Genomic DNA, 26,047 nt, shown 5'->3' with positions numbered 1-26,047 from the left:
TCACCTGGAGCTGGAGTTAACAGGAAGTTGGGAGCTATGGGTGCTCTTAATCACTGAGCCATCTCTACAGCCCCATTGTTTGGGTTTTTCAGACAGCATTTCACTCTGTAGGTCAGGCTGGCCTTGAATCCTGCTGCTTCTTCTGTCTCCTGAGTGCTATGAATACATATGTGTACCATCATGCTCTGCTCTATTTGCTGTACTTTTTAAAAGTGATTGTGTACTTGGTGAAAAGTACGTTTGAGGCACATTAGATTGTTAGCTCAAGATTAGAAATGGAAGCTCTGTATTATTTGAGTGTGTGCTGTTAGAGCTTTGCTGTTACTTTGTCCTTTGATTTTTTTTTTTTTTAAATGACTACAGAAACAGATACCAGCTTGCAAAGATAAGCTTGCTTTTACTTTTTTTTCTCTCTTCAAGGGCTTCCCAAACGGACTCTCATATTACTCTGCTTTGCAGTATTAGTTAAAACTGAACTGTCCCTTTGGTAGTTTGTAGTGAGTTCAGTGCTTAGGTTTCTTCTGTGATGGACAATGGTTGGAATGTTTTAAAACCTCCCAAGTGAATACAATACAGAAAGGCTAGGAGCAAATAGGTCTCCCTTTTTACACCTCAAAATTATTATTGGTGTGCTGTGTGCTAATTCTTTTAAAGACTTGTGACTTAGTAGTAGCCTCTACTTAAAAATGAGAGAATATATTATTCAGACTTGGATGTATGACTCTAGCTCTTTGTTACCCACAGTACTGGTCCTTACATATTTTGCTCTTAACATATACCAACTTGTTTTTTGTCTTAGTATTTTTTTGTACTCAATTTATATTTGTTGAGGCAGGGTCTCACTGTAGATCATGTTTGCTTTAAACTAGATCAGGTTTGCTCTAAACTCAGAGATCACCTCCCAGTGCTAGAATTAAAGGTGTTCTCTACTATGCCTGGCAGATGTTTATTAACAAAGAAAAATAATGTTGCACTTTTATTTTGGGGGTTTTTTGATGGGAAGGAATTAAGACAGGTTTTGTCTATGTAGTCCTGGCTGTCCTGGAATTCACAGAGAGCCATCATAATCCTACTGTTTTTGTTTTTGTTTGTTGTTAAGGCAAGCTCTTATGTATCTTTGGTTGATCTGAAACAGCACAGTAGATTGGTCTTTTAATTTACCATACTCCCCCTGCCCCTTATTCCTAAATTCTGAGAATATGAGTATGTACTACCATACTTCTTGACTAATTCTTTGGTTCTCACAGCAAGCCTGTGTGCTACTATGGATACAGGCTATAGAGTTACACTGGAAATGGACCTGATTATATGTTTCGATAGGGGAAGAATCTGTACCTAGAATAGTGTTCCATTAAGCTCACAATTTAAAGGCCTTCTGTTAGGGGGAAAAAAAAACTTTATGTAAAAGGTTATTTTCAAGAGGGAAGATGTATTTTTGTCCCAGAAGATGTGATCAGAATTTCAGGGTATTGAGATTTTTCCATATATTGAGAAATTCCAGAAATAGTATGAGTAGGAATTAGGTATGGGGGTGTCATGAAGACATAAGAGATGTTAGGATGACAGTGGGGTTTTGTTTGTTTTCTGTTTTTGTTGTTTTGTTTGAGATAGGGTCTCTGTATCTCTGGCTGTTCTGGAACTCATTTTATTGTCTAGGCTGGCTTGGAGCTCAGGTTAGTCCTGGGGTTAAAAGCATGTACCACCATGCATATTTAGTATACTAAATAGAGCAGTATAAAGGCATTTAATCTATAAAGTGTGACCTTTTGTATGTAGTATAATTTAAGTGTGGCAGAACAATGACTTGATAAATGTCGATTTTCAAGCAACTTAGTAAAGCAATCCCAAAAGTTGTATTAAACAAAGTTGATTTAATGTCTTGCCAGTACCTAACATGTTTTCGTTCTTAACAGTATATTATGAGATACAGCAATGTATTAGACTATTAGAGAAGATTATTTGATTGGGCTTGATTAGAACTTGGAGTAGCTATCTTACTGGGTGTAAGCATCTAATTTTCTTTGGCAGTTTGGAATTGAGAGCCATATTTAAAATATATTAGCTGCCTTAGAGCTACCTGTTGTGTCTGCTGTTTCTTTGAAAGGTTACAGTTCTGTTAGTTTATGTTAAGGTTACAAGTCAAACTACTGGCATGTATTAGGACGTTTAAAAACATGAAAAGAAAGTATAAATTTAACCCAGGCTGGGTGGTATATACCAGTAGTCCCAGCACTCAGTAGGTAGAGCCAAGAACTATATATTATCAACGTTTCTTCCAGATAAGTGCTCTAATTCTTCTTAACCCCACTTTGTAACATTTTTAAAGACTTTTCCTTGTTACTCCAGATGTTTTTGATAAGTTCCCCCAGGTGTGTGTTAAGTCCCCCTAGGTGTACGCCATTGATTCTCAGTGGATTACCTTCCTTTCCTTTGGGAACCTTAACTGGGGGTTGGGTTGTTACTGTTCCTATGAAGTAGAGTCAGGATGCCTCTAAGCATCCTGAAATGCAGAACATAGGATAACAAGAATATCATCCTAGGAGACCGAGGCAGTGAGATTGCCAGTTCCAATCTAAAAATAAAGAGCTGAGGATAGAGCTTGGTGGTAAAGCATTGCCTAAGGTGTGCAAAACCCTGATTCAATCCTCAGGACTGACTGCCAAACAATAACAACTCTCATCCCCAGACAGTGAAAAACATGCAAAGACGATTTCTTTTAAAAGTGAACCATGTGTCTGGCTAAAGTGCCTGTATCTAAAATATGTTAGTGAAATTCAGAATAAAGTAATAGACTAATTACAAATGAGGTGTGTGTGGTAGGTAGGTAGGTAGGTTGGTCAGAGGACAGCTTCTTTCTACCATGTAGATTCCAAGGACTACACTTGGGTTATTGGGCCTGGTGCCAAATGTTTTTACTTTTACCTGATGTGCCAGCCCAATAACATGGTGTTTAAAAATGGTCAGAAGAGGGCTGGAGAGTTGACTCAGCGGTTAAGAGCACGTACTGCTCTTCCAGAGGTCCTGAGTTCAATTCCCAGTAGCCATATGGTGGCTCACAGCCATCTGTAATGGGATCCGATACCCTCTTCTGGTGTGTGTCTGGGGACAGCTACAGTGTATTCATATCAAATAAATAAATTAATCTTAAAAAAAAGGTCAGAAGAGCTAGGTGTAGTGGTATGAGTCTGTAACCTCAACACTAGATGGGTAGAGGCAGGAGTTCATCATCCTTGGCTAAAGTTTAAGGCTACATTGAGCTGAATGTGCTAAAGTGCCTGAATCTAAAATATGTTAGTGAAATTCAGAATAAAGTAATAGACTAATTACAAGGGAATTTCCCCCTTGTCTTTAAGGGGGAAAAGGACAAAGATTTGTCAGCATCTTACCAAAGACTATGGATTGCAAATTAAGCACATGCAAAAACAAAACCACAGAACCGAAAGTTAATAGAGAAAGTGAAACCAATATACTGGACCCTGGAACTCCTCTCTGGACCAACTTGGCCTCCAACTCAGATCTGCCTGCTTCTATTAGGATTGAAAGCATAAGTCACCATTGCCCAGCTGAATTTTAAATTTTTTCAATACTACTTTTATTTTCATAAAAACAGCCAAAAGGTCTTATAGATTCAGATAATCATGTATTGTCATTTTAAAATTTGCTTCAGGTACTTCAGTCTAATGTTTAATACTTTCCAGATTTGGAGTATTTATGATAAAGATGCCTACAAAGAGTCAGCGGTTAAGGACACAGTGGTTTAAGGTGCAGGCAGGGCAAACATGGTGGAAGTAGGAACTGACTCCCAATAGTTGTTTCCTTACTACCACATGCATTCTGAACAGCATGAATACTCAAAACACATACATACACAAACTGTTTATAATTCAGCACTCAAGAGGCAGAGTTCAAATCCAACCTGGTTACATAAATCAGTTGCAGGCCATACAAGGCTGCATTGTGAGACCTTGTCTCAAACAACAACAACAACAAAAGTTTCTATGAGTACATTTTGTATTATTTGCTTAAAAGAGGGACTTTCAGAATTAAATGTTATGTATTGATCTAGTGAAATGACTCGGTTAAGAGGACCCAAGTTCAATCAAATGTGACACCTCAGATCTGTCAGTAATTCCAGTTTCAGAGGGATTTGACACCCTCTTCTGCCCTCCTTGGACACCAGACAAGCATGTAGTACAAAAAAATACTATGCACAGAATAAAGTAACTTTTTTTTAAATTGCATATAAGGATTTGAGAAGAAAATATTCAGTGGTCTTGTGACAAGTGAAAAAAAATAGCATTGGGTATGTTACGATGCACTTTGTGGGATAATACCTGTTACATAATCTGCATTTGAATGTCTGAGAAAAATGTCTGAGTTATATTTAAATGTTTCTATCCACAGTTCTCTGGTAGATGGTGACAAGAAGATTGATGTATAATTTACGAACTTTAGACATGTTGTCTGCCAAGAAACATTGAAAGATGTTTTGGCAGATAGTGTTGTATTTGGTAAACTTAGGTGACAGATCCGCAGCCGGCTCACCCCCACCCCCCACCCCCGTGCCTGGAGAATTGTATCACTCCCATATTCCTGTGTTAGTCAGTGTAAAGGACCTTTCCTTAGTTAAGAAGGTGCTCTTCTCTTGAGCATCTGTTGATGATAGGTAGGTAAGTTTTATTCTCACATAACTGAGGCTGACTCTGCCTCCTTTTTCTAGGAGTTAGGAAGACAGGCATGTGCCACTGTGCCCATTGCGGGAGTAGGGTAGGTTTCAGGGAATGCCTAATTGCAGATATCTGCTTTGCAGAACTTCATTTGCAGGATTCCAAATCAAAACCAGCACTGACCATGTCATATATAACTGTGTAGGATTATATATCTGGTACAGACAGATAGTGTCTTTTCCTTGTATTAACTGAGGAACTTTTTTTCTCTTGAATTCAGTGAAGAACGACCTACTCAGAATGAGAAGAGGAAGGAGAAAAACATAAAAAGAGGAGGCAATCGCTTTGAGCCATATGCCAACCCAACTAAAAGATACAGAGCCTTCATTACAAATATACCTTTTGATGTGAAATGGCAGTCACTTAAAGACCTGGTTAAAGAAAAAGGTAATGGTACTGGTGGTGAAGTAGGGTAAGAAGGTCAATGTGTCATCTTCTCTGTGGCTATCTTCTGGGTTTTTGTCAGTGGAAGCTGCTCTAGGAAGAGCATGTGTTCTGTTCAGGTTTAGCACTATCCCTCAATCCACCCCCATCCCTTTTATGTGATCATGCCCATGTGTTAAATAGGGTGATTTATATGGTCCGTTGCCCTACAAATGATTTTACTGGCTTAATATGGTTATTGGGACGCCAGTTAGTGAAGGGAGTTTTTATATTAAGGAAATGTATCAAATTCTTCACATTAATTTGTTGTTTTGGGGTGTGTGTGTGTGTGTGTGTGTTTAATTTTTTAAGTTTTTTAAAAGTCTGGTTAGGAGATAGTTTTAAATTTTGTGGGTATCCTCCTGGGATCAAAATTTAGTGCCTAGAATGTATGCTGTTCAGATTCTAAACTCTGCAACGGGATTTTCTGTTTGAACTATGAACTCTCCTCTGAAGTCAGAGATTGGCAATGGGAGATTTCAGGTCATCTGTGCATGTGGTGCCTTATGGTGTCCCAGCCCAGGCATCCAAATTTTGGGCTAAGACAGGGCAAATGAACAAGTATCTCTGCACGCTGAAGCGTCGCCCTCTCCTGTACTGTGTTTGCTTTTGTCCTCCTTTCCTTCATGATTCTTATCCTGTTGGTGGCTCTCGGAACTGAAGAGATTGCTGGGTCCTGGTTTAGATAAGGTAGGGTGCCTTGAGCAGCTCCTCTCCTCCAAGGGAACATAAGATCAAATCACCCTTAATGGAGTTTCTTTGAAGGACTGAAAGGAATTGGTTTTTTGGGAAGCATTCATAATGAAGAGAAGTTTGAGCTTGATTTGTTGAATGGCTAATTCTTAGTGACAGGGGTACCACTTGGATGGCCCTTTTGGTGTGTGTACTGGTGCCCCAGCATTGAGTTTTGAAACGGGTCATTATTCTGTCACTAACTTGACCGTGACATGCCAGAAGCACTAGGCACTGTGAACTTCAGTCACATGTGCTGCTCCCATGTGAGGTTTGTCTCTTGCCTTGATCAGCCAAATCATTCCTGCCAATTCTCCTAGAGCAAGAGGGAAGTTTCTTTTGTCTGAAGGGAGTGTCATGTGGCATCCCAGATACAGTGTTCTTGGTTCTATGGCACTGCTGCTATAATGTATTATAATTTAGAATTTCTGTACAGTACAGTTGGATCTCATTCAAATTAGTTTTTGGAATAAACCTCAAATTTGTGTTCTTTTGTGATTTGGTTGAACCACTGAATTGCTATCTCCATTGACAATAAGGTATAGTAGTTCCAAGAACCAGGAATGTGGCTTTGAAAATGAAATTGCTAGAGTTTTGTAAGAGATTGCAGGCTAAACTTTTCAATTTTAGGAGTGTGTGAACCAGTTTTGGGACATGATAAAGTAGGTGACATTTTTACTGCTTTACCATTCAGTAATTAAGTTTTGGAAGCCATAAAGTAGCAGCCATGATGTTTCTGGATGTAGAAGCAGTTCACCTCAATGTACTATTTTGTCCTGTATTAAGTGTGGAGCCAGCCTGGTGATTTATTTAGATCCTTACAAACTGGTTCTCATATTCCCCTGGCATACTGCCATGGATGTGGGTGCTTCTCCCTCTCAGTGTACTTTTGATGGTGTTACTCAGAATTACAGGTGTGCAGTAAATCTTGTTTTTAATTGAACATTAAAATGTTCTTGTTTAGAGCTCCCCAGTACAATCTAATCTGCTGTATAAAAGAAATTAGCAGTATTAGCTTGGGAATAAAATGATTCATAAGAGAAAGTTTAATTTTTCTATAGTAGTGTTGAGATTCAGTGAAGTGTAGACATTTACATATTGATTTATATATTGTATGGTTTAAAATGTCCTTGTTTGATTTTTTTTTTTTTAAACCTGTTGTCTTTCCTTTGTCTACTTCCCCCTCCCCTCCCTTCCCCCCAAGACAAGGTTTCACTTTGTAGCCGGATATCCTGGAGCTCATTATATGGACCAGGGTAGTCATAGAGATCCAGCTGCATCTGCCTCCAGAGTGCATAATGTGTTGTCTGAAAGCCCTAAGTTTTTGAAAAGCTTAAGTGGCAGATAGAGGTGCTTACATCCTAAAAGGATTTGTTTCATAGTAACCATAACTAAACGATAATAGAGATTAGACTGATACAATCAAAGCAGTTTTCTCAGTCTGCAGCTTACCCTGATAAAACTATGTCCTTCTCGAATAAGAGCTAGGATTAGTTGTCTTTACCTCCCGTTTCGACCATTGCAACAGTGTCTTTAGTTGTAGCCTCTCAGAACAAGACAGGAGGAGCAACAATGCTGGTAATAGCATCTCATGTACCCTTTTCTCCTTTTCTGATCTTCCCTTTCTCTGATATCAAGTGTATATTTTGTGTTTAATTTTAGCACTTTAGAATCATCTATAATGATGCAAAATTTGCTTGGTGGTGTTAATGGTGACATCAGAGTGTTACCTATTTTGAAGACAAGATGCATGGAAAGCATTATTTTCCTATGAGCCATGTTGCTGTTTTGTTCAAATCCTGTTAGTGTAGGGCCTAGATTAAGATACTATTTGTGGACTTTACTGTTTGCTTGAATGAATACCTGCTCCTTGCTCCAAGGTGTTCCAAAGGAACAAAGTGAAGGTTTTTATTTATTTTTATTTTTAAATTTTTTTTTGGAGACGGGCTCGTCTAAGGTTTGCTTCTTGATCCCTCCTGCCTTAGTCATCTTCCAAGTGCTAGGGTGACAGATGACTTTCACAACTTAAGCATTCTTTTTAATGGAGGCAATGGTTGTGGTGCAAGAGAGTTCCCTGATTGAAAAAAAAAAAATGGAACCACTTTTATATGAATTTAAATTAGAGGTTCCAGAACTATGTTTGAAAGTAACTTTCATTATCCACAGCTACTCAGATAAATTACAATAGAATAATGGGATACTGTCTTAAAAGTGTTTGACTGTAGGGCATGGGTACCAAAAATGAAGATTTCTTTTAAACAAAAGGTGGTGGTGGGTGGGTGTTTTTGCTTTGTTTTGTTTCTGTGTTTTGGGTTTTTTTTTTTTTTGCATATTAATGTGTTAGAGACCTTAAAATTCTCTGAATGAAGAAAGTTGGGTTCTGAGCTTCTTATTTCTGAGGGGCAGCTGCCACTCAGGCAGGACTTAGCAGTACTGGTGAATAAATACTTGCCCAGTTTGAGGAAGAAAGAAAAGTCAGTGATACAGTTTACTTTCAAATCCTAGTTTAGCAGCGGTCAGTTTACTTTGTATAACCAAAGATTTCTTTAAGCCTTTAATCCTTCCACTCTTATTTAATGATCATAACTTTGAGTAAATTTCAGATTGCTGCTGACAGAAAACTGAGGCCCAGAGGGCAGGTGTAGCCCAATAGAAAACCTCTCCTGTTTGCAATGTGCATTGTGGTAAATGAGACAAAACTGCTTTCAATTTAAATGAAGTTCCTATCCAGTCTATTCTTCATACTTTCCTGTTTTAAATCGAGCTGTTATTTTGCAAGACCTGCTATGCAAAAAAGCACTCAGATGTTTAAGTACTGCTGTTGAGCCCCAGCAGTACAGCCTGTGAAGCTTTCTTATGTGGTCTCTGTAGTAGAAAGTTTTCTTACCCTCTATAAGTCTGAATTTGGCTTAGTCAGTTGCTTTCTGATCTGTCTATAAGTCAGCTCCTTGTATAGAGTAGTTTGCCATATTTGAAGTTGTCTTTTTTTTTTTTTTCTTCTTCTTCTTTTGAGACAGGGCTTCACTATATTAGACCAGAGAGACCTTGAGAGCCACCTCCCTCCAAGGGGCTAAAGGCATGCTCCCAACTGAAGTTGTCTTTATAGAGAAACTTTCTGGACTATGCAATTTTCCCTTAGGTTGACTTAGTATTGACCATTATGATACAAAAAAGCATGTTCAACAGTGTGTCCTGCTTTCTTTCATGTACATATTCCCTTTAAAAAAAATAGTATCCAGGTATGGTAGCACACCCATGTACTCTCCAGCATGTGGGAGGTGAACACAGAAGGATTGGGCATTTAGAGGCAAGTCTGAGCTACATGAATGAGACTTTGTCTTAAAAACATGGACTTGTTCTGTAGGTAAAGGTGTTTGCTGTACATGCATAAAGTCTAGCTTGAATTCCCCATAACAGTACAGTAATCTTACTGGTCCTACAAGGAGATTGTGGCAGACTCCTCAGAGGCTCACAAGCCAGCTACACTGGTGTGTGCAGAGGCAAAAATGAGAGTGCCTTAATCAATGTGGGGAGGCACCGACTGATATACCTAAGGTTGTCCACTGACCTCTACAGTGGTGTCATGGAACACACACCCCATCTCATACGACTATGTACATGTATATACAAATACAAGGATTCCAAAAAAAGATGAAAGAAAGATCCTAAGTTCAATCCCTAGCACACAAGCACACATCCGTATTCTCTTCAGTAAAGCTTTCGTTTCTTTATTCTTTTACTTCTTTCTCAGTTTCTTCTTGTATTTAGATACGTTGAAATTTAAAGGTACAGTAGACTTGTCTTAGAAGTCTACTCTTGGGAGGCTGTGGAATCCAGGTTGGTGATCAAGGAGCTGTAGCGTTTCATTAACTAAGGGTTCCACTTGTGTGGCTGCTGTTGTCATTTAATTTACCTCCTGACTGCATACTAGTACAAAAAATGAAACAGCCTTTTTAAAGCTTTCGTGGGGGCTGGAGAGATGGCTCAGTGGTTAAGAGCACTGACTGCTCTTCCAAAGGTCCTGAGTTCAAATCCCAGCAACCGCATGGTGGCGCACAACCATCCGTAATGAGATCTGACTCCCTCTTCTGGAGTGTCTGAAGACAGCTACAGTGTAATCCTATAATAAGTAATTAAATCTTTTTAAAAAAACAAAAAACTTTTAAAGCTTTCATCATTATCTTCCTCTGTAGATATGAATTACAAACAGTTGGCAGATTCCCTAAAAATAACCAGATGAAGTCTTTCAGGGTATCAAGATTGGAATGTTCCAAACTTGTGTCGTGTATGATTATGCTGATTGTACCTCAGTATAGAAATACTTATTTCTGGGCCACAGAAAATATTTCTAAGAGGGATATCATTTTTAAATCAAATTTTTAGTGCACAGAATTGAAGCTGGAGGTGTGTCATTACTAGAATGTCAAGTGGGAAAAGCTGCAATTTTCTTAACTTGGTATATTGTTAAATGGTTATGATTGTGGAAAAAGTTTGTTTTGGACTTGTTGTTTTCTAGGTTGCAATTAACATTGTTTTGGATAAAGTGTCTTTGGACACAAACTAGAAATTTCAAATGCAATAGTCCTTGGATTCTGACAAACTTAAAAGTTGTCTTGAGGTTGATATAGTGATTCTTTTATTTAAGGGCAGTAGTCACAGCTGGTAGGAAATTAAACTTGGAATTTCTTCACTGGTTTGACACTAGGCATTTTCATCAGTGGAGATAAGAGCTGTTGGTCATTGAATGGCTGCTGCTGTTGAAATAAATGGCTTTTTAAAATGGCGTTAGAAGTGGTCATGGAGTTATGGAACTGTTTTAATTATTGAAAGGGTAACATAAAGCCAACCTGTACAACTGTCACTTGGCTATGATCAGGTTTTTTTTGTTTGTTTGTTTGTTTGCCTCCATAAAGTATGTACTCAAAGTCAAATGTAATGGCCCCTTCTATTTCCTCCCCACACCCCCTTTGCACTGATTCTCTTTGTTTTGTGCAAAGTACCAGTTTTGTAACATTTCAGGAAAGGACTAGGAGGATGAGGCTATAAAGTTTAAACATGGAATACTTGGCCTTCAACCACTCACTGTACAACTCAACTCCATTAATAAATGCACCCTTAACATGTTCACAAGTGTTTGTGAAATAATTATATTTTGTTATCCATTTGAATCTTTCTGTATTTGAAACATTCTAATTCTAATGTCCTTTGAACAAAGGAGTTGTAAGCAGGGAAGACCAATCAAGGCCATTAATGGGTCATGTTTACCTAGGCACTGCTAAACCTAAGTGAGTTGAAGACTTTAATCATCCTTCTAAGGAAGGAGTGATTGATTCCTAAGAATTCCTCCATCTCTCTTTTTTAAACTTTGGAAAATGGATTTAGATGTTGTTTTCTACAAGTTAATGCTTTGAGCCATCTTCAAGTTCAGCAGCCATTTTGGTGGTTGTCTAGATGATTCTAACATCTGGTTCTGGTGGTCATGAATTGGCAATCCAAACCTTGAGGAAAATCTGCAGAAATTTTGAAAATCTGCTATTTTTTCCATTGCATGTAGCTTAGACTCATTGTACTGTTTAACTGGCTTGTTGCCAACTGGACCCCAAACTTGAATTTTTACCCTCTGACAGGGATTTTTAAAACTGGAAAGAATCAAAGCCTGATGCTATTCTGATTTAACAATTGAATAGCCAATATTCTTCTTCCAAACCATGGTGTCTTGAACTGTATGCAAAATATAGCTATAGAATTTGAGGAGCCCAGTATAAAATGAGAGGCTGCTTGTTAACACTAGAAATTTCAAGAACATGGTTCAGGCTAAAAAACCTGACCTGTTACACAGTTTGTACACACAAAGCTGGCCCTGAAGTTGTGTCTATATGCCTTTTGGTTTATGTATAGGCACATTCTTGTATTTGTGACTTATGAGCTCAGTTCAGTGGCATTGTAATGTGTGTGCTGTTTATCTTGACTTCACCAGTAAGAGTATATCTGCAAAAACATCTTTTCTTCCTTCCCTTGAAAGTGAATCTTGCAGAATTCTTTCCTGTAGATTTGGATTGCCTCTAGTCATGAGTGAGCATTACAGACAGGGAAATTGATAATGGAAATCGGAAATCAGTGGAAGTAGTGTGCTTGTGGTGGGAGGAAAATCAAGGACATATTGTTAATGAGTTTTTACCTATTTTACTGCACACCTGTAATGCCTAGTTTGGTGGTTTAGAGAATATGGAGTGTTTCTGGGCTTTCTTATAAGGCAGAGGCTCCATACAAGGTTGCTGATGATTGTTCTAAATTCCCATTGTTTTCTTGGCTTTTCTCCCTTGGTTTATGTGTCGTCTGGAAACTGATTTGTAGTTGGTGAGGTAACATACGTGGAGCTCTTAATGGACGCTGAAGGAAAGTCAAGGGTAAGTGTCTGAGAGAATTTCTTCTGTGGATTTACTACATGACAAATGTAACTGTATGGTGGCGTGGACTCGAATGAAATCAGGAAGGCAGTGAGTGCTCATGTTACTGTAGCCATGTTTGATTTTGCCAACATTCCAGTAGGGTGGGAGGGGGCTTGCAAACAGGAGTCCCGCTTTTCCAAATGGCTGGCCAAAGAGCTTTCTGGTATTCTGTTTGGATGCCCAATTTGGATAACTGGGGACCAATAGCAGCATTGTCTCTTTGTTTAACAGGAATTGGCTGTGTGTGAATTATGCATGGAATTTTAGTGGTGGTATAATTAAAGTAAAAGTGTGTTCTTGTCTAGAAAATGTTACTCTTGGTTGTTTGCTGATTTGAAAGTTGTGTGAACCAAAGATTCTGAAAAGTAGCCTCTGTGCCAGTAAATTGTAAAGCACACCTTACAAACCTGAATGTTCAAACTTGGCCTAGTTTAATGAGAACATAAACTATTTTCTGTTGTGTAATAGAATGGCTTAGAATAATCAAAAGGAGGATTTTAGTTTATGGAAAGGATGGATTTATTTAGTAGGAGTATGGTAAGGATTGATTGAGTATAGAGGGAAGCAGATCAAAAGTTTGTGTGATTTCTTGGAGAACCTGATTTAGGTCTGCTCAGGAGCTTTAGTGCAGTGCGGTAATGTGTAGGAAGAGGAGATAAGGAGCCCAGCTTTTTACGAGGAAGGCTAGGTCATGCACTTCTGTCAGCTTCCCCTTAGAAGGATTAATTTTAAAAATCTTGACTTTTGTTACGTACATCATATCTTTTAATTTGTTCCTGTCATTGATATTTACTGTTTGTGTTTTTTTGTTTTTTCTTTTTCCCCCTTGCTCATCTGACTGGTCTGTGGCTTCTTTCAAAGGGATGTGCGTAAGTATTACTTACTTATACTTACTGGCATTTGAGTTTTTCAAGTTGTGGGACTGGTTTTATTCATTTTTTTTTTTGACTTTTTCTTATAGTGTTGTTGAATTCAAGATGGAGGAGAGCATGAAAAAAGCTGCTGAAGTTCTAAACAAGCATAGTCTGAGTGGAAGGCCACTGAAAGTCAAGGAAGTGAGCTCTTTTTTTCCTACTCTTTCCTTGGTGGTAGTAATGGAGCCCAAGGCCTTGTACATACTAAGCAAACAGTATAAACTGAATGATATTCCCAACTCGAAAAGTAAGGCCTAACTGTTTGATTAGGATAAGAATGGTCTTTGACTAGAATGTACTGAGTGGACAAACTTACTGTTTTTGGTTTATTTGGTTTTTTTGTTCTTTTAAGGCGGGCCCTGTAGTCAAGACTGACCTTGAACCGTGATTTTTCTGTCTTTGTCTCTTAATTGCTATGCACTTAGTCTGATGTTTTAATAGAAGGTAGTGACTTTGTAATAGCAGATCCTGAGTAACCTGAGCTGACCACTCTTCAATCCATGTGTCTCAGAAATACAAAACCTGAGCCTCTGGATTTTAGAATTGGAACACTATTCTCTTTTGTTGCCCATCTGTTTTGTTGTTGTTGTTTCTGGTGGTCTCAGCTTCCTAAGTGTTATGATTGCAGTGATGTGTCACTGAACACCTGCCTCTTTATTTTTGTGTATGTAGTATGTACCTATGTGTACACATGTGTGTACAGGTGGCCATGCTAGTAGTGAATGTTTTTCTTTCTCAATCTCTCTACTTTAGATTTTGAGATAGGTGCTTTCACTAAACTTGGCCTCACTGTTGAAGCTAGACTGGCAGGCCAGTGGACTGCTTTCCCATTCCCTTCCTAGAATTACAAGTGTGCCCCTCAACCCAGCTTTTTTATTTTCCCTTGGGTGACTGAGGATCTGAGCTCGGGTATTAATGCTTATTTATTTACCTGCTGAGCCATCTTATCCCTCTTTGAATTTTATAAAATGAATGTATTCATCTTTATTAAATCCAAACCATGGGGTTTTTTATTTGTTTCATTGTTTTGTTTTTGTGGTGGTGGTAGCAAAGATTGAACCCAGGGCTTTTTGCCTACAAGATTGCCACTGTACTTTTTTTTTTTTTTTTTTTCCTATAGAAGGATTTGGGGGGGGGGGCTGTTTCGAGACAGGGTTTCTCTGTGTAGCTCTGGCTGTCCTGGAACTCACTTTGTAGACCAGGCTGGCCTCGAACTCAAAAATCCGTCTGCCTCTGCCTCCCGAGTGTTGGGTAGAAGGATATTTTATTAACTGCCAAATATTATTTGCCTCCTTGACTGTGTGTGTGTTTGGGGAACAGTGTTAAGATATCTGAAATTAGTTCTTAGCTGTGTATCCCAGACTAATTTATAACTCAGGATTCCCCCTGCCTTACCTGCCTGAGTGTGTAGATTAAAGGCAGGTAAGGTCACTCTTATAGACCTTTTCCTTTTGGAAGAATACAACATATTTGAGACTCAGAGGAAAGCATGGTCAGGTATAAGTCAATTCTTATATGTTAATGGTAAATTGAAGAGGCAGGCTTCAGGAATTGGGTCACGCTGTAAAGATGGCTCAGTGGTTGGGAGTGCTTTTTGCTTTTCCAGAGAGGATCTGCATTTGATTTCCAGCACTCAAGCAGGAAATACACAGTGCACGCAGATGTGCTGTACACCTCCATATGAACACATAGACACAAATAAGAATAAGATAGATAATCATGCCAGCATCAAATTTCCATAATTCTGTTCAGGTACTGATGCACAGCATTGACTGTACTTGAATGCCAACACTGGTACCCTTGAAGGATTTAGGGAACTTGGGATTATAGAATGATGACTTAAGACTTTGTGAAAAATCATTGATGAGTTTTACATAAGTAACAATTAGTAAGAGTCATGCCCATGAAGATCTTGTTTCAATTTGGAATTTTTAACTCAGGTCAGCCAATCCTTTTATCCCTTACCTGTTCATTTTAGTTAAAATTGAAGGTTGTTTTTAGATTTTTAGTTTTATGCTTTTTGTTTCTGAACTGTTGCTCTTCCTAGAACTCTTCTTGTTGCTGTGGTTTATTTTATTTGTTAATAATTTGAGGAATACCTTTCAAACTGTCTGTTGGTCTGCAGATTTTTGTTTGCTTTTTTGGTGTTGATAATGGGAGTGGCTGGTGTATACTGTGCCATTTGATAAGGTCTGCCACTCTAAGTTGTATCCAAAGACAGACTTACAGAGTACACATCAAGAGGTGTCAGACTGGACTGTGACAGAGTCCTACCGGAAGCTTTTTACTTCAGCTTTGTAGGCTGGCTTTTGACCTTGAACTGCTTTAGCAATCCTGAGAATTAAGGTTACAGACCTTTACCATCACTGCTACTGTGCTTTACTGGGAGCCTTTTTATTTTATTTGTTTAAGTGATTGATGCTAGGGATTGCACTTAGGAATACTAGGCAGAAACTCTATCACTGAGCTGCACCTCAGCAGACTAGAGCTTCTATAGTGGTGAAGGCAGCAGTTCCACTAGTTTCTGCAAGCCTACTTCTGACCTACTTCTAGCTGTAACGCTTTATGCTTTTTTCAGGATCCTGATGGTGAACATGCAAGGAGAGCAATGCAAAAGGTGATGGCTACGACTGGTGGGATGGGTATGGGACCAGGTGGCCCAGGAATGATTAATATCCCACCCAGTATCCTAAATAATCCTAACATCCCAAATGAGATTATCCATGCATTACAGGCTGGAAGACTTGGAAGCACAGTATTTGTAGCAAATGTAAGTAAATGGGAACATTCTCTAAAATAGAAAAATAGGGAGGGATGGAAATAATGTGAAAATAGTGTGCATTTAATTTAATTTTAAATTAAATGAAAACAAATTAGAAAAATGTACAAAACACTTTATATTGATTGTATCACTGTTATACGAGTAATTTAAGTTAGACTTGTGGTAGATAGCTTGTTTTCATTTTAAGTAGGCCTTCTACTTTGTTCTCTTGTGACCACTGCATTTGTGGCTTCAGGATTCACCTCAGCCCTATTAGGGTCTTGTTTACTAAGATTTTCTGGTGTTTACAAAGGTAGTAACTGGGTATGCATCCTTATTGGGGTTTATTTAGGTAAAGGGAAGAATGAATAGACTGTCATTATTTTCACATTTTTTTGTATCTAGAGTAAATGGTGATATTTTTATTCTCTGCAAGGACAAATACTTTTAGAACTTAGTGGGTTCACGAATTAAAAGGGGGGAAAGACTTAAAAGGAGAGTGACTTTTTGGGATTTTCAAGACAGTTTCTCAGTGGTGTTGCATTGGTGGACCTTTGGCTCAAGAGATCTACCTGCCTTTGCCTTCTCAGTGCTGAGATTAAAGGCAGGTACCACCACCATCCTGCTGACTTTTTAAGTATGAGGGGGAAAGCTTGTTAAATGTGAGGAGACTTATGCTGTTCCATTTAAGAAGAGAGACAATAAATGGCAGAGTTAAGGCCCAGTTCTGCAGTCCTATTTAACAATTCCACTGAAGTTAATTTTCTTGTAAAGTCAGTCAAAGCAAGTCTTGATATAGTAAAAGTGTGTCTTTTTCCCCAAAGAAGTAAACCTTGAAGTTTTCACCTTCTTCTTTCACCTAGCTGGATTATAAAGTTGGCTGGAAGAAACTGAAGGAAGTATTTAGTATGGCTGGTGTGGTGGTCCGAGCAGACATTCTGGAAGATAAAGATGGGAAAAGTCGTGGGATAGGCACTGTGACTTTTGAACAGTCCATTGAAGCTGTGCAAGCAATATGTATCCTTTTGTGGGAATTCAGCTCACGGCAAACAGTGTCCCCAGCACGGTTAGGCAATAGCATACCTAGGTATATGACAACAACAAGGTAGAAGTGACTACTTTCTCTGTGACTAGAGTAAATAGATTACTATGGAATCTGAAAAATTTCTGGAGTAGAACACAGATGGATAAAAGGTGTGGTTGTATCATAGACACATGCTATGAATTGTCTTTTCTTTTCAGAGGAGTTTAGGAAATAAACCATTTATGAGAACTGAGGTTTTTTTGGGGTTTTTTTTGAGACAGGGTTTCTCTGTGTAGCTGTGGCTATTCTGAAACTCACTCTGTAGACCAGGCTGGCCTCGAACTCAGAAATTCGCCTGCCTCTACCTCCCAAGTGCTGGGATTAAAGGCGTGCGCCACCACGCCCGGTAGAACTGAGGCTTTGATTTCTTTATAATATATCCTTATGGACTGGACCCTCTGTTGTAGAGAAGACATTGTGAAGAGATCCCTTTCCTTGCTGTAGGCTTGCCCTCGGGTTACATCTTTTTAATTACAGTGAGTATGTCACACATAACTACAGAAAATAAACTCAGGAGACTATTACTGGTTGCTTTACCGAGAAAGCATGATATTTCAGAAATACTAAAGACTCTTGGTCTGTTGAACACATAGATAACTGCTTTAACTAATTACCAGAAACATTTGTAGTGCAAAGTCATTACTAAGACTTCATACCTAGAGAGTTGAAATTTCTTAAGAGTTCACAGAGAGTTCACTGGTAGCTATGGAGGTGTTACCTTTTTAACATTTTATATGGTATGCTTTAACAGTTGTTAGAAATAGCCTTAATTGTAATACCAGCTATGTTTAATGGCCAGTTGCTGTTTGATAGGCCGATGCACGTCAAGATGGTAAGTTACTAGGATCACTTTTTTTGTGATGTGTTCAAGTAAGTTAGGAAAAATGTAGAATTACTAAAACTGTATCTAGCCCTTAAACTAAAGCTGTTATTTAGTAGGCTGCAGAGTGATGAGTCCCTTTGCTCATGGAAGTTTTTCTGTACATTCCTGCCTGGTTGATTATTACTGTTAACTCCTATGTTCAGGAAGCCCATTGAGTATCCTGCTTGAGCTACAAAGAATCAGCTACAAAGGATCTTTAGCATAGAACTCCAGTTTTCAAAGTATAACATACAGTGTTTGGTTAGTATAATGAACAGATATTTGATTCAGACAGCTTTTAAAGGTCTATTGGAGTTCAGTCTTAATAAACAGTAATCCTACTATAACGTTGCCAAAGATAATAATTTATAGAAACAGTACTAAAAGATGTTGAGGCCAGTCTGGGTTAGGATTCAGATTCAGGAATAAAATAAAAGGAGCTATAAATTTTGTTATTTGAAGGAGTTAAGTCTTTGAATAAATAGCTAATGGATTCATAAGACTCAAAAAAAAAAATTAAAAGAGGGGCTAGAAAGTTGGCTCAGCAGTTAATAGCACTGGCTATTCTTCCATAAGACCCCATTTTAGTTCCTAGCACCCACATCATAGCTCACCACTGTCTGTAACAACAGTTCCAACACCTTCAGACAGATACACATGTAGGATAAAAAAGCAATGCACATAAGATAAACATAAATAATAAAAAAAAATGAAATGATGTTTTGAGCCTCACTAGTACTTATTGCTCAGGTTCTGCTCTACATACCCAATAATACAAATGTATTTTTATCCTTCCTGTTGGCACAGAAGATAACATGCTCTCAAATACCTCTTTGTGTTTGATATACTTATTCTGTGCCATGGCTATGTCATAGTTTATTTATATTTAACTAGTTATCTTGTTTGTTTAATTTAAATTTTTGCTTTTTCCCTGGTGCTAGGGACTAGACACAGGGCCTTGTATGTGATAGGCAGGTGTTTTATCTCTGGGCTACATCTGCAAACCTGTCTTTGTTATTATTGTTTGTCTGTCTTTTGTTTCATTTTTTGTGACAGTTGTGTAATGTAAACTATCCTAGAACTTGCTGTGTATCTCAAAGCTGGCCTTGAATTCCTGATCCTTTTGTGTGAGTCTCTCAAATATTGGGATTACAGGTGTGCAGCACACAGCACCTGGCCTCTTTGGTTCTTTGTTGTGGTAATTGTTTCCCATCTTTTGCTATTGGTGCTCCAGTGGAGATTAAGACCTTTTTGGTTTTCTTTTTTTCCAGGATGAGAGGGCTTTACCAAAGGGAGACTTTTTTCCTCCTGAACGCCCACAGCAACTTCCCCGTGAGTATATGAATTATACTAGATAGAAGCTGTTCCAGTTAAATTTATACTTGCAGTTTTGGAAAATTACCCTGGGGATTCTTGTGATCTGTTTTTCCTGTCACCACCCCACCTGTGTAGACAGGTTGCACTATGTAGCCTTGGATAGCCTGGAACTCACAGAGATCTGCTTGCCTCTGCTTCCTAAGTGCTGGGATTAATGGTGTGCACTGTACCGTGCATGTCTTGATTAGTCGTTTTCTATAGGTTTTTCAGGATAAGAAATGAGTAAAGAAATTTACAACTAAGAGTTTTGATAGGGGCACTGGCTCAGAGGATAAAGGCATCTCATGCAAAACCTGACGACTTGAGTTTAACCCCTGGCACCCACATGTTTGAGAAAGAGGATGATTCCTTCAAGTTGTCCTCTGACCTCTACTCGTGTGTGGCTTTGTTGGAGATGATAAGTCACTGGGGCAGGCTTCAAGGTTTCATAGGCCCACAATATCCACAGTTAACTCTCTGCTTTTTCTTTGTAAAAATTTTAGCTTTTTGGCAGTGGTGGCGCGTACCTTTAATCCCAGCACTCGGGAGGCAGAGGCAGGCGGATTTCTGAGTTCCAGGACAGCCAGGGCTACACAGAGAAACCCTGTCTCGAGAAAAAGAAAGAAAAAAAGAAAAGAAAGAAAGAGAAAAAAAAAAAAGAGCTTTTAATTACTTTTCTAGCACCATATCTGCCTTTCTGTTGCCATGCTCCCTGCCATGATGGTTAGGGAGTCTAACTCCTGGAACCATGAGCCCCATATTAATCTTTTTTTAATGAGTTGACTTGGTCCTGGTATCTTGTCTTATCACAGCATTAGGAAAGTAACACATCGTGTTTCTCTGCTGCAGACACTTTTAAAGAAGGGCTCTTGGATTACACTGCGACAAGGCAGGCTGCCCAGATACAGAGAGCAAAATTATACAGTTTGAAAGTGTCCTGGAGTAGATTGGTGGTTAAACAAATTACAAATGGAATAAATGCCAAGTTGAGCTGGATTTTGCTGTATAGTCTATCAGTATCCCTCTCAGGTGTATTCTAAGGACTAAAACTAATGTCCACATGAAGAAATGACATAAATGCTTGGAGCAGTGTGACTTATTAGTCAACAAGTCAAGCCAGACTTGTTGGTAGTCTAAAGCAGGCAAATATGAGTTCAACACTGGTCTGAGTACACAGATAGATGTTATTTAAAAAGGGAAGGGAGAATGTTGGAACTGATCCATTAATTTATGTATAGATAACTAAAATTTGGCAAAATCAGTTGATTGTTGCCCGCCGCTTTTGTTCCCCCTGGTAAGAACACACTCAGGGCAACCGGAATCTTCTGCGGCACAAGCTTTATTGCTTACCCCATCAGGAGCCAGTGGAGAAGAGAGCCAGAGAGAGATGGCAGAGCCCCCTCCCTTTTATGGAGGACTGTCCTCCGCCTCGGACGTGTCACTCCCTGATTGGCTGCAGCCCATCAGCCAGAGTTGTCGTCACGGGAAAGGCAGAGCACATGGGGTGGGAAACTACCCCAGCGCATGTGCAGATGGTTTACTACTTAGAACACAGGTGTCAGTGCCATCTTATAATGTCGAATGTGAGGATGGCTCCTTACAAGTTGATTAGTCAAAAGGGGGTGGGGGTGGAGGTAGAGCCACAATTTGGTATAGATAAACCTTGTTTCCAACTGTGGGCAATGCCCAGAACAGGTGGGTCTAAAAGGCAGAAGATAGTTCCATGGTGCTGAGGAGAGAGCTGACTGCTATTGGAGATGAGGTTTTTAGAGTGATGAGAAAGTTAATGAAATTGTGATAATTGCTAGCTTGAAAGGGCCTGTAGCTTTAAGAATAGGTCAAAAATGCAGTTACAGTGATTGAGCACTTAGCAAAGGTTAGTTCAGATTGCCCAGTAGCAAAAAAAAAAAAAAAAAAAAAAGGGATCAGGGAGACAGGAGATGGCTTGTCTGTTGAAAGGACAATATTTCCTTACTACTTGTCTGCAAGCAGGTGGTCACTTAACATGCTTGTTGTGGTTCTTGTTGATGCTTGTGCTAGAGGTAAAGGAGCACTGAGCCCCAGGGAACCTATTATCCCTGGTTCTTGGTCTCTTGGTATGACTCAAAGGGTTGACCTCAGAGCTTTGAGTACATTGGAATAATAACCCTTGGTGACTTACTGGAGCTGTTGCCATGCAATTAAAAACCTACTTGATAGATTAAATACCTAGAACCTGTTGAAGTTTTTTTGTTGTTCATTATCTTGGTTTAAGTATCAGGCCTCAGTGGCTCTTTCCGATACCAGTCTGCATTTCTTGTTTCTTTAGTTGTGTTTGTAGAGCATAGCAGTGAGGATGTGCCGGATATCAATTTAGTGATTCTTGAGGTGGTAGCACACATCTGTGATACCAGCATTCAGAAGGCGAAGGCAAGATGATCTCAAGTTGGAGGCCAGTCTTGGGCTGCATAGTAAGACCTTGTTTTTAAAAGAAGGGGGCAAAGAGGGCAGGGGAGAGAGAAAGGTTAGATTTCTTTAGGGGGGAAAAAAAACTGGGATGGGGCTCGGGCCAGGGACATGTGGATCTTTGTAAGTTTGAGGCCAGAGAGGGCTACATAGTGGTACTATATATATTGTTTTATTTGTTTCTTTAGTGCGTTCATTTTGTGTGTGTATGTCTGTGTCTTTGTGTGTGTATATTAACGTGCAGATGCTTGAAGGTCATAGGGCAACTTGAATGCACCAGCTTTCTCTACCATAGGTTCTGGAGGTAGAATTCAGGATTGGGAGTAAGGTCCTTAACCCTTGAGTCATCTTGCCAGCCTGCGAACTGACTTTAGCTGCCCTTGTTGTGTAGGTACATATTTCATACTCCAGCCTCTGACTGTATGTAAAAAGCTGCACCTTCATAAAGAGGGACACTCACAGGGATGCAGGTGTATAGGTGTTGAAGTCAAGTCAGGCCCTGGGCTTGCTTGGTCTAGGGATAAAGCATGGCAGCTAGAATATACCAGTTGTCTGAGGGTCACCATGTTTTCAGAAAGGGAAGCCATATTCTTGACTTTCTCTGCTTCTTTCAGATGGACTTGGTGGTATTGGCATGGGATTAGGACCTGGAGGTCAGCCTATTGATGCCAACCATCTGAACAAAGGCATTGGAATGGGGAACCTAGGACCTGCAGGTGAGAATTGTAGTGGGGATGAATGGGGAAAATTGAATTTATTAAAGCCACTATTAGTGCAGTTGAAGTCTGGAGATTTTCAAATATGATTAATGCAATTTGGACAAAATCCCCTTTTCATCTCAGCCTCGTGTTCACAAAAGCAGTATTGTTTTTATTGAGTTGAATTGGTTTTTTAAGCCACTGTGCCTCTTCATCTTAGTCATGATGACTTTTGAGCGGACAAGGAAGAGAGTTGGTCTTACTCAAGGTCACACTGAGTAACAGTGCAGCCCGCTGACTGCATGCAGAACCACAGCTCTACCGTTGGCGCTTTAAGCCTGTCCAGAAGAACATTTTGCACCTGATGTTGACATGACTTTTTCCATAAGTATAAGCATTGATAAAATAAAAGGAATTTGAAAAGCTTTTATGAATGACAAAACTCATGGGTCACAAGGAAAAATGGATAGTATCTTTGTTCAGGAAGACAAGGAAAACATGAGTGAAAGCTTAGCTGTGTGTGTAAGTTTCTGTGTACTATGGTTCTGTGCCATTAAGACATATTTCATTCTTTTGGATCTGGACGTGGACTTTTCATAGACATATTTGAAACGGTGATGTGGATGCTCTGCCTCACCACTGTCACTCTTGCAGATCCCTAATATCATGGCTCTACCAGCCTCAGCACACTTTATTTGATTGGGGCTGGGGGAGGGACTATTTGTAGCTCAGAAACTGCTTTATTATTATTTAAATTTTTGCTTTTAATGTTTATTAAACATCTTTGTGTTATACAACATTTTAAAACAGTAACTTTACATAGTTTGTGTCTGAGTGTTATATTTTATATTTAATGTTGTCTAGCTTGGTCATGTAGTAAAGATTACGTGGCCTCCAATTTCAATCCACATTTAAACTTACTCTGTTAAAAGCTTTTATTTGAAAAACAATCTTGACAGTTGAAATAGTGGCCATCCTACCTTTGAAATGTAGTAACATCAAAGATTTTTTTTTAATTCATTGGTTTGGAATTTTGTGCTTTTAAAGTTTAAGTATTACTGTTTTGATTTAAAGTTTGTTTGCATTGACTTTCTCTTTTAAAGGAATGGGAATGGAAGGCATAGGATTTGGAATAAATAAAATAGGAGGTAAGAAATTTAAAATAAAGTAATATGTAATCAAAGTGTTTTCCCCTCATTTTCCTTATCTTTGAAACCCTGCATGTGCATTCTTCCTTTGGTTTCTAGAAGTCTGAGTCTAAGAATTACTTTATTTGTCTGTCTTTCTAGTGGGTGTCTGTTGCCTTGGTTCTGGCTTTCTAACTAGCTCTGTGACCTTGGGCAAATTGCCTTATCTCTCTGTATTGTGTATTCATGAGGGGGTTGAATCAAGCTAAGTTTAAAAAAAGGAAGTCAACTTTTTTCCTCACCCTAAAGCTCTAAAATTTTGTATATTCATAACGTAATGCCAAAAGTGAAATATAAAAACAGTTTTTCTTGCCTGATGAATGTGAGCAGGCTTGTTGGGATGACATTAAATACTTTTCTTTTAGGCATGGAAGGACCCTTTGGTGGTGGTATGGAAAACATGGGGCGATTTGGATCCGGGATGAACATGGGCCGAATAAATGGTAAGAATGGCATTTCTTCCTGCTGTGTCTTGTCTACTCTTTGATAGTTGAGGACTTCTTGTCCTTTTGTCCCATTTGTTTTTCCACTTAATCACATACCTGGTTGTGAAGAGATGTAGGAAAGCTACATTGTCAGTAATGCAGAGACTGGTTTACATTTCCAATGAACTGAGTTTTGTTCTCAAGAGTCCACATGGTTGAAGAAGAAAACTTGAATTCTGCCGGTTGTCGTATGGTAACTTGGCACATTGCACATCTAAACAAACAATGGAAAAATCCTAGCCCAGCTTGCTTCCGCATCTCTAATTGTTTACTTCCTTGAAAGGATAAGTCTGTGAGCTGCATGCAAGCACACTCACAGTTCTACACTAAAGGTGCATACTACACAGTGCCAATTTGCCTGATATTCCCGAGGAGTGAAATAATACTGTTTTTATTTTCCCTCAATCTGGGCTTAGAACCCAGTGCCTCATGCATGTCAGACAGACATACCATGGATTTCTACTCCCCTATCTATCTAATACTACTGGATTTTCCACTCCCCTATCTATCTAATACTACTGGATTTTCCTATAACTTCTCAGTAGAGAAAAAAAGCAAAGTGATACACATTTGAATCTTGCATGAGAGAGAGAGAGAGAGAGAGAGAGAGAGAGAGAGAGAGAGAGAGAGAGAGAGGGGAATAAAATAGATAGTGGTAGCAGTCATACAAGACTTTTGTTTTTTTTTTTTTTGAGACAGGGTTTCTCTGTATAGCTTTTTGGCTGTCCTGGAACTCACTTTGTAGACCAGGCTGGCCTCAAACTCAGAAATCCGCCTGCCTCTGCCTCCCAAGTGCTGGGGTTAAAGGCGTGCGCCACCTCTGCCTGGCGACTTCTTTTTTTAATGAAGTTTATTTTATGCATATGAGTGAGGGCCGGTGTATATCATAAGCATGCCTGTTGCTTTTGAGGTCAGAAGAGGCTACTGGAACCCCCAAAACTGGAACAGACAGTTGTGAGCCTGTGTGGGTACTAGGAACCAAACCCAGATTGTCTGCTCTTCAGCACTGAGCCATCTCTCCAGCCCCATGAAAGACTATCTTGGGCAGGTATTAAATGTGGTCGGCCTTTCCCTCACAGAACTTCAACATTTTTAAGACACTGCAAAGGATAGGATGACAAATAGCTCTCAACAATATTACAGTGGTTAAAGAACAAATGGATAGAAGTTTGTACTCGGGTATATCTCTTCATTTGATTTGCGCAGCCTTTGCCTCATGCTTGCCAGACATGTGACCTTGGCCAAGTTACTAAAGGGAATTTAGCCTCTTTATGAAAAGGCAGCAGTGGTTATGAGTGTTATGAGTGATATAACAGCTTTTTTTTTATTTAAGGATATATTTATTATATGTAAATACACTGTAACTGTTTTCAGACACTCCAGAAGATGACATCAGATCTCATTACAGATGGTTGTGAGCCACCACGTGGTTGCTGGGAATTGAACTCAGGACCTTTGGAAGAGCAGTCAGTGCTCTTAACCACTGAGCCATCTTTCCAGCCCAATATAACAGCTTTTGGTAATGGATAAGAAGGTTCCATAGGCTCCATGTGGGCAGGGTCCACTTTGGGGCATAACAATACCATGACTTTTCCTGGGTATATATAGTCTGCTAATCTTTTTGTTTCCAGTTGGTAGTTGCCATGTTCTTTGGTTTGTAGACAGTGTCTTTTTTGAGATTTAGGAACTACTGAAACTGTTTCCCAGTATTTGGTGGCTATTCTTGGGTGGAAACTTTTCTTCACAGCGTGGCTAGGGAACAAATGGTTTTCTTTTTAAATTTAGTTTTATATGTACAGGTGTTTGCCTGTGTTTGGTCTGTGTAACGGTTTCATTACCGCTGCCCAAGGAGGCCAGAGAGAGTGTCGGATCTCATGGAACTGGAGTTACAGACAGTTGTGAGCTGCCATGCTGGTGCTGGGAA

The 26,047-nt window shown here is 39.2% G+C and overlaps 1 protein-coding gene across 4 annotated transcripts in view; it reads left to right on the top strand.

The window, feature by feature from the left end:
• The window catches only part of Hnrnpm (heterogeneous nuclear ribonucleoprotein M), a 39,637-nt gene that overhangs the window by 3,258 nt on the left and 10,332 nt on the right, over positions 1 to 26,047 (top strand). For 2 of the 4 annotated variants that reach the window (XM_021185898.2, XM_021185900.2), the window contains exons 2-13: positions 4,948 to 5,114; positions 12,237 to 12,289; positions 13,193 to 13,200; positions 13,293 to 13,386; positions 15,824 to 15,862; positions 15,980 to 16,015; positions 16,870 to 17,023; positions 17,873 to 17,922; positions 19,224 to 19,284; positions 22,368 to 22,469; positions 23,555 to 23,599; positions 24,004 to 24,081. In XM_021185898.2, coding sequence (XP_021041557.1) covers positions 4,948 to 5,114; positions 12,237 to 12,289; positions 13,193 to 13,200; positions 13,293 to 13,386; positions 15,824 to 15,862; positions 15,980 to 16,015; positions 16,870 to 17,023; positions 17,873 to 17,922; positions 19,224 to 19,284; positions 22,368 to 22,469; positions 23,555 to 23,599; positions 24,004 to 24,081 — 887 coding nt within the window. Of the gene's footprint in view, positions 1 to 4,947; positions 5,115 to 12,236; positions 12,290 to 13,192; positions 13,201 to 13,292; positions 13,387 to 15,823; positions 16,016 to 16,869; positions 17,024 to 17,872; positions 17,923 to 19,223; positions 19,285 to 22,367; positions 22,470 to 23,554; positions 23,600 to 24,003; positions 24,082 to 26,047 lie in introns of all 4 variants that reach the window. The other 2 variants (XM_021185897.2, XM_021185899.2) reach the window with 1 other exon arrangement.

This window comes from Mus caroli, chromosome 17, assembly GCF_900094665.2.
Source record: "Mus caroli chromosome 17, CAROLI_EIJ_v1.1, whole genome shotgun sequence".
NCBI classification, from domain to species: Eukaryota; Metazoa; Chordata; class Mammalia; order Rodentia; family Muridae; genus Mus; species Mus caroli.
Note: the sequence above shows the minus strand (reverse complement) of the source record. Positions and strands in the feature narration are given on the sequence as shown.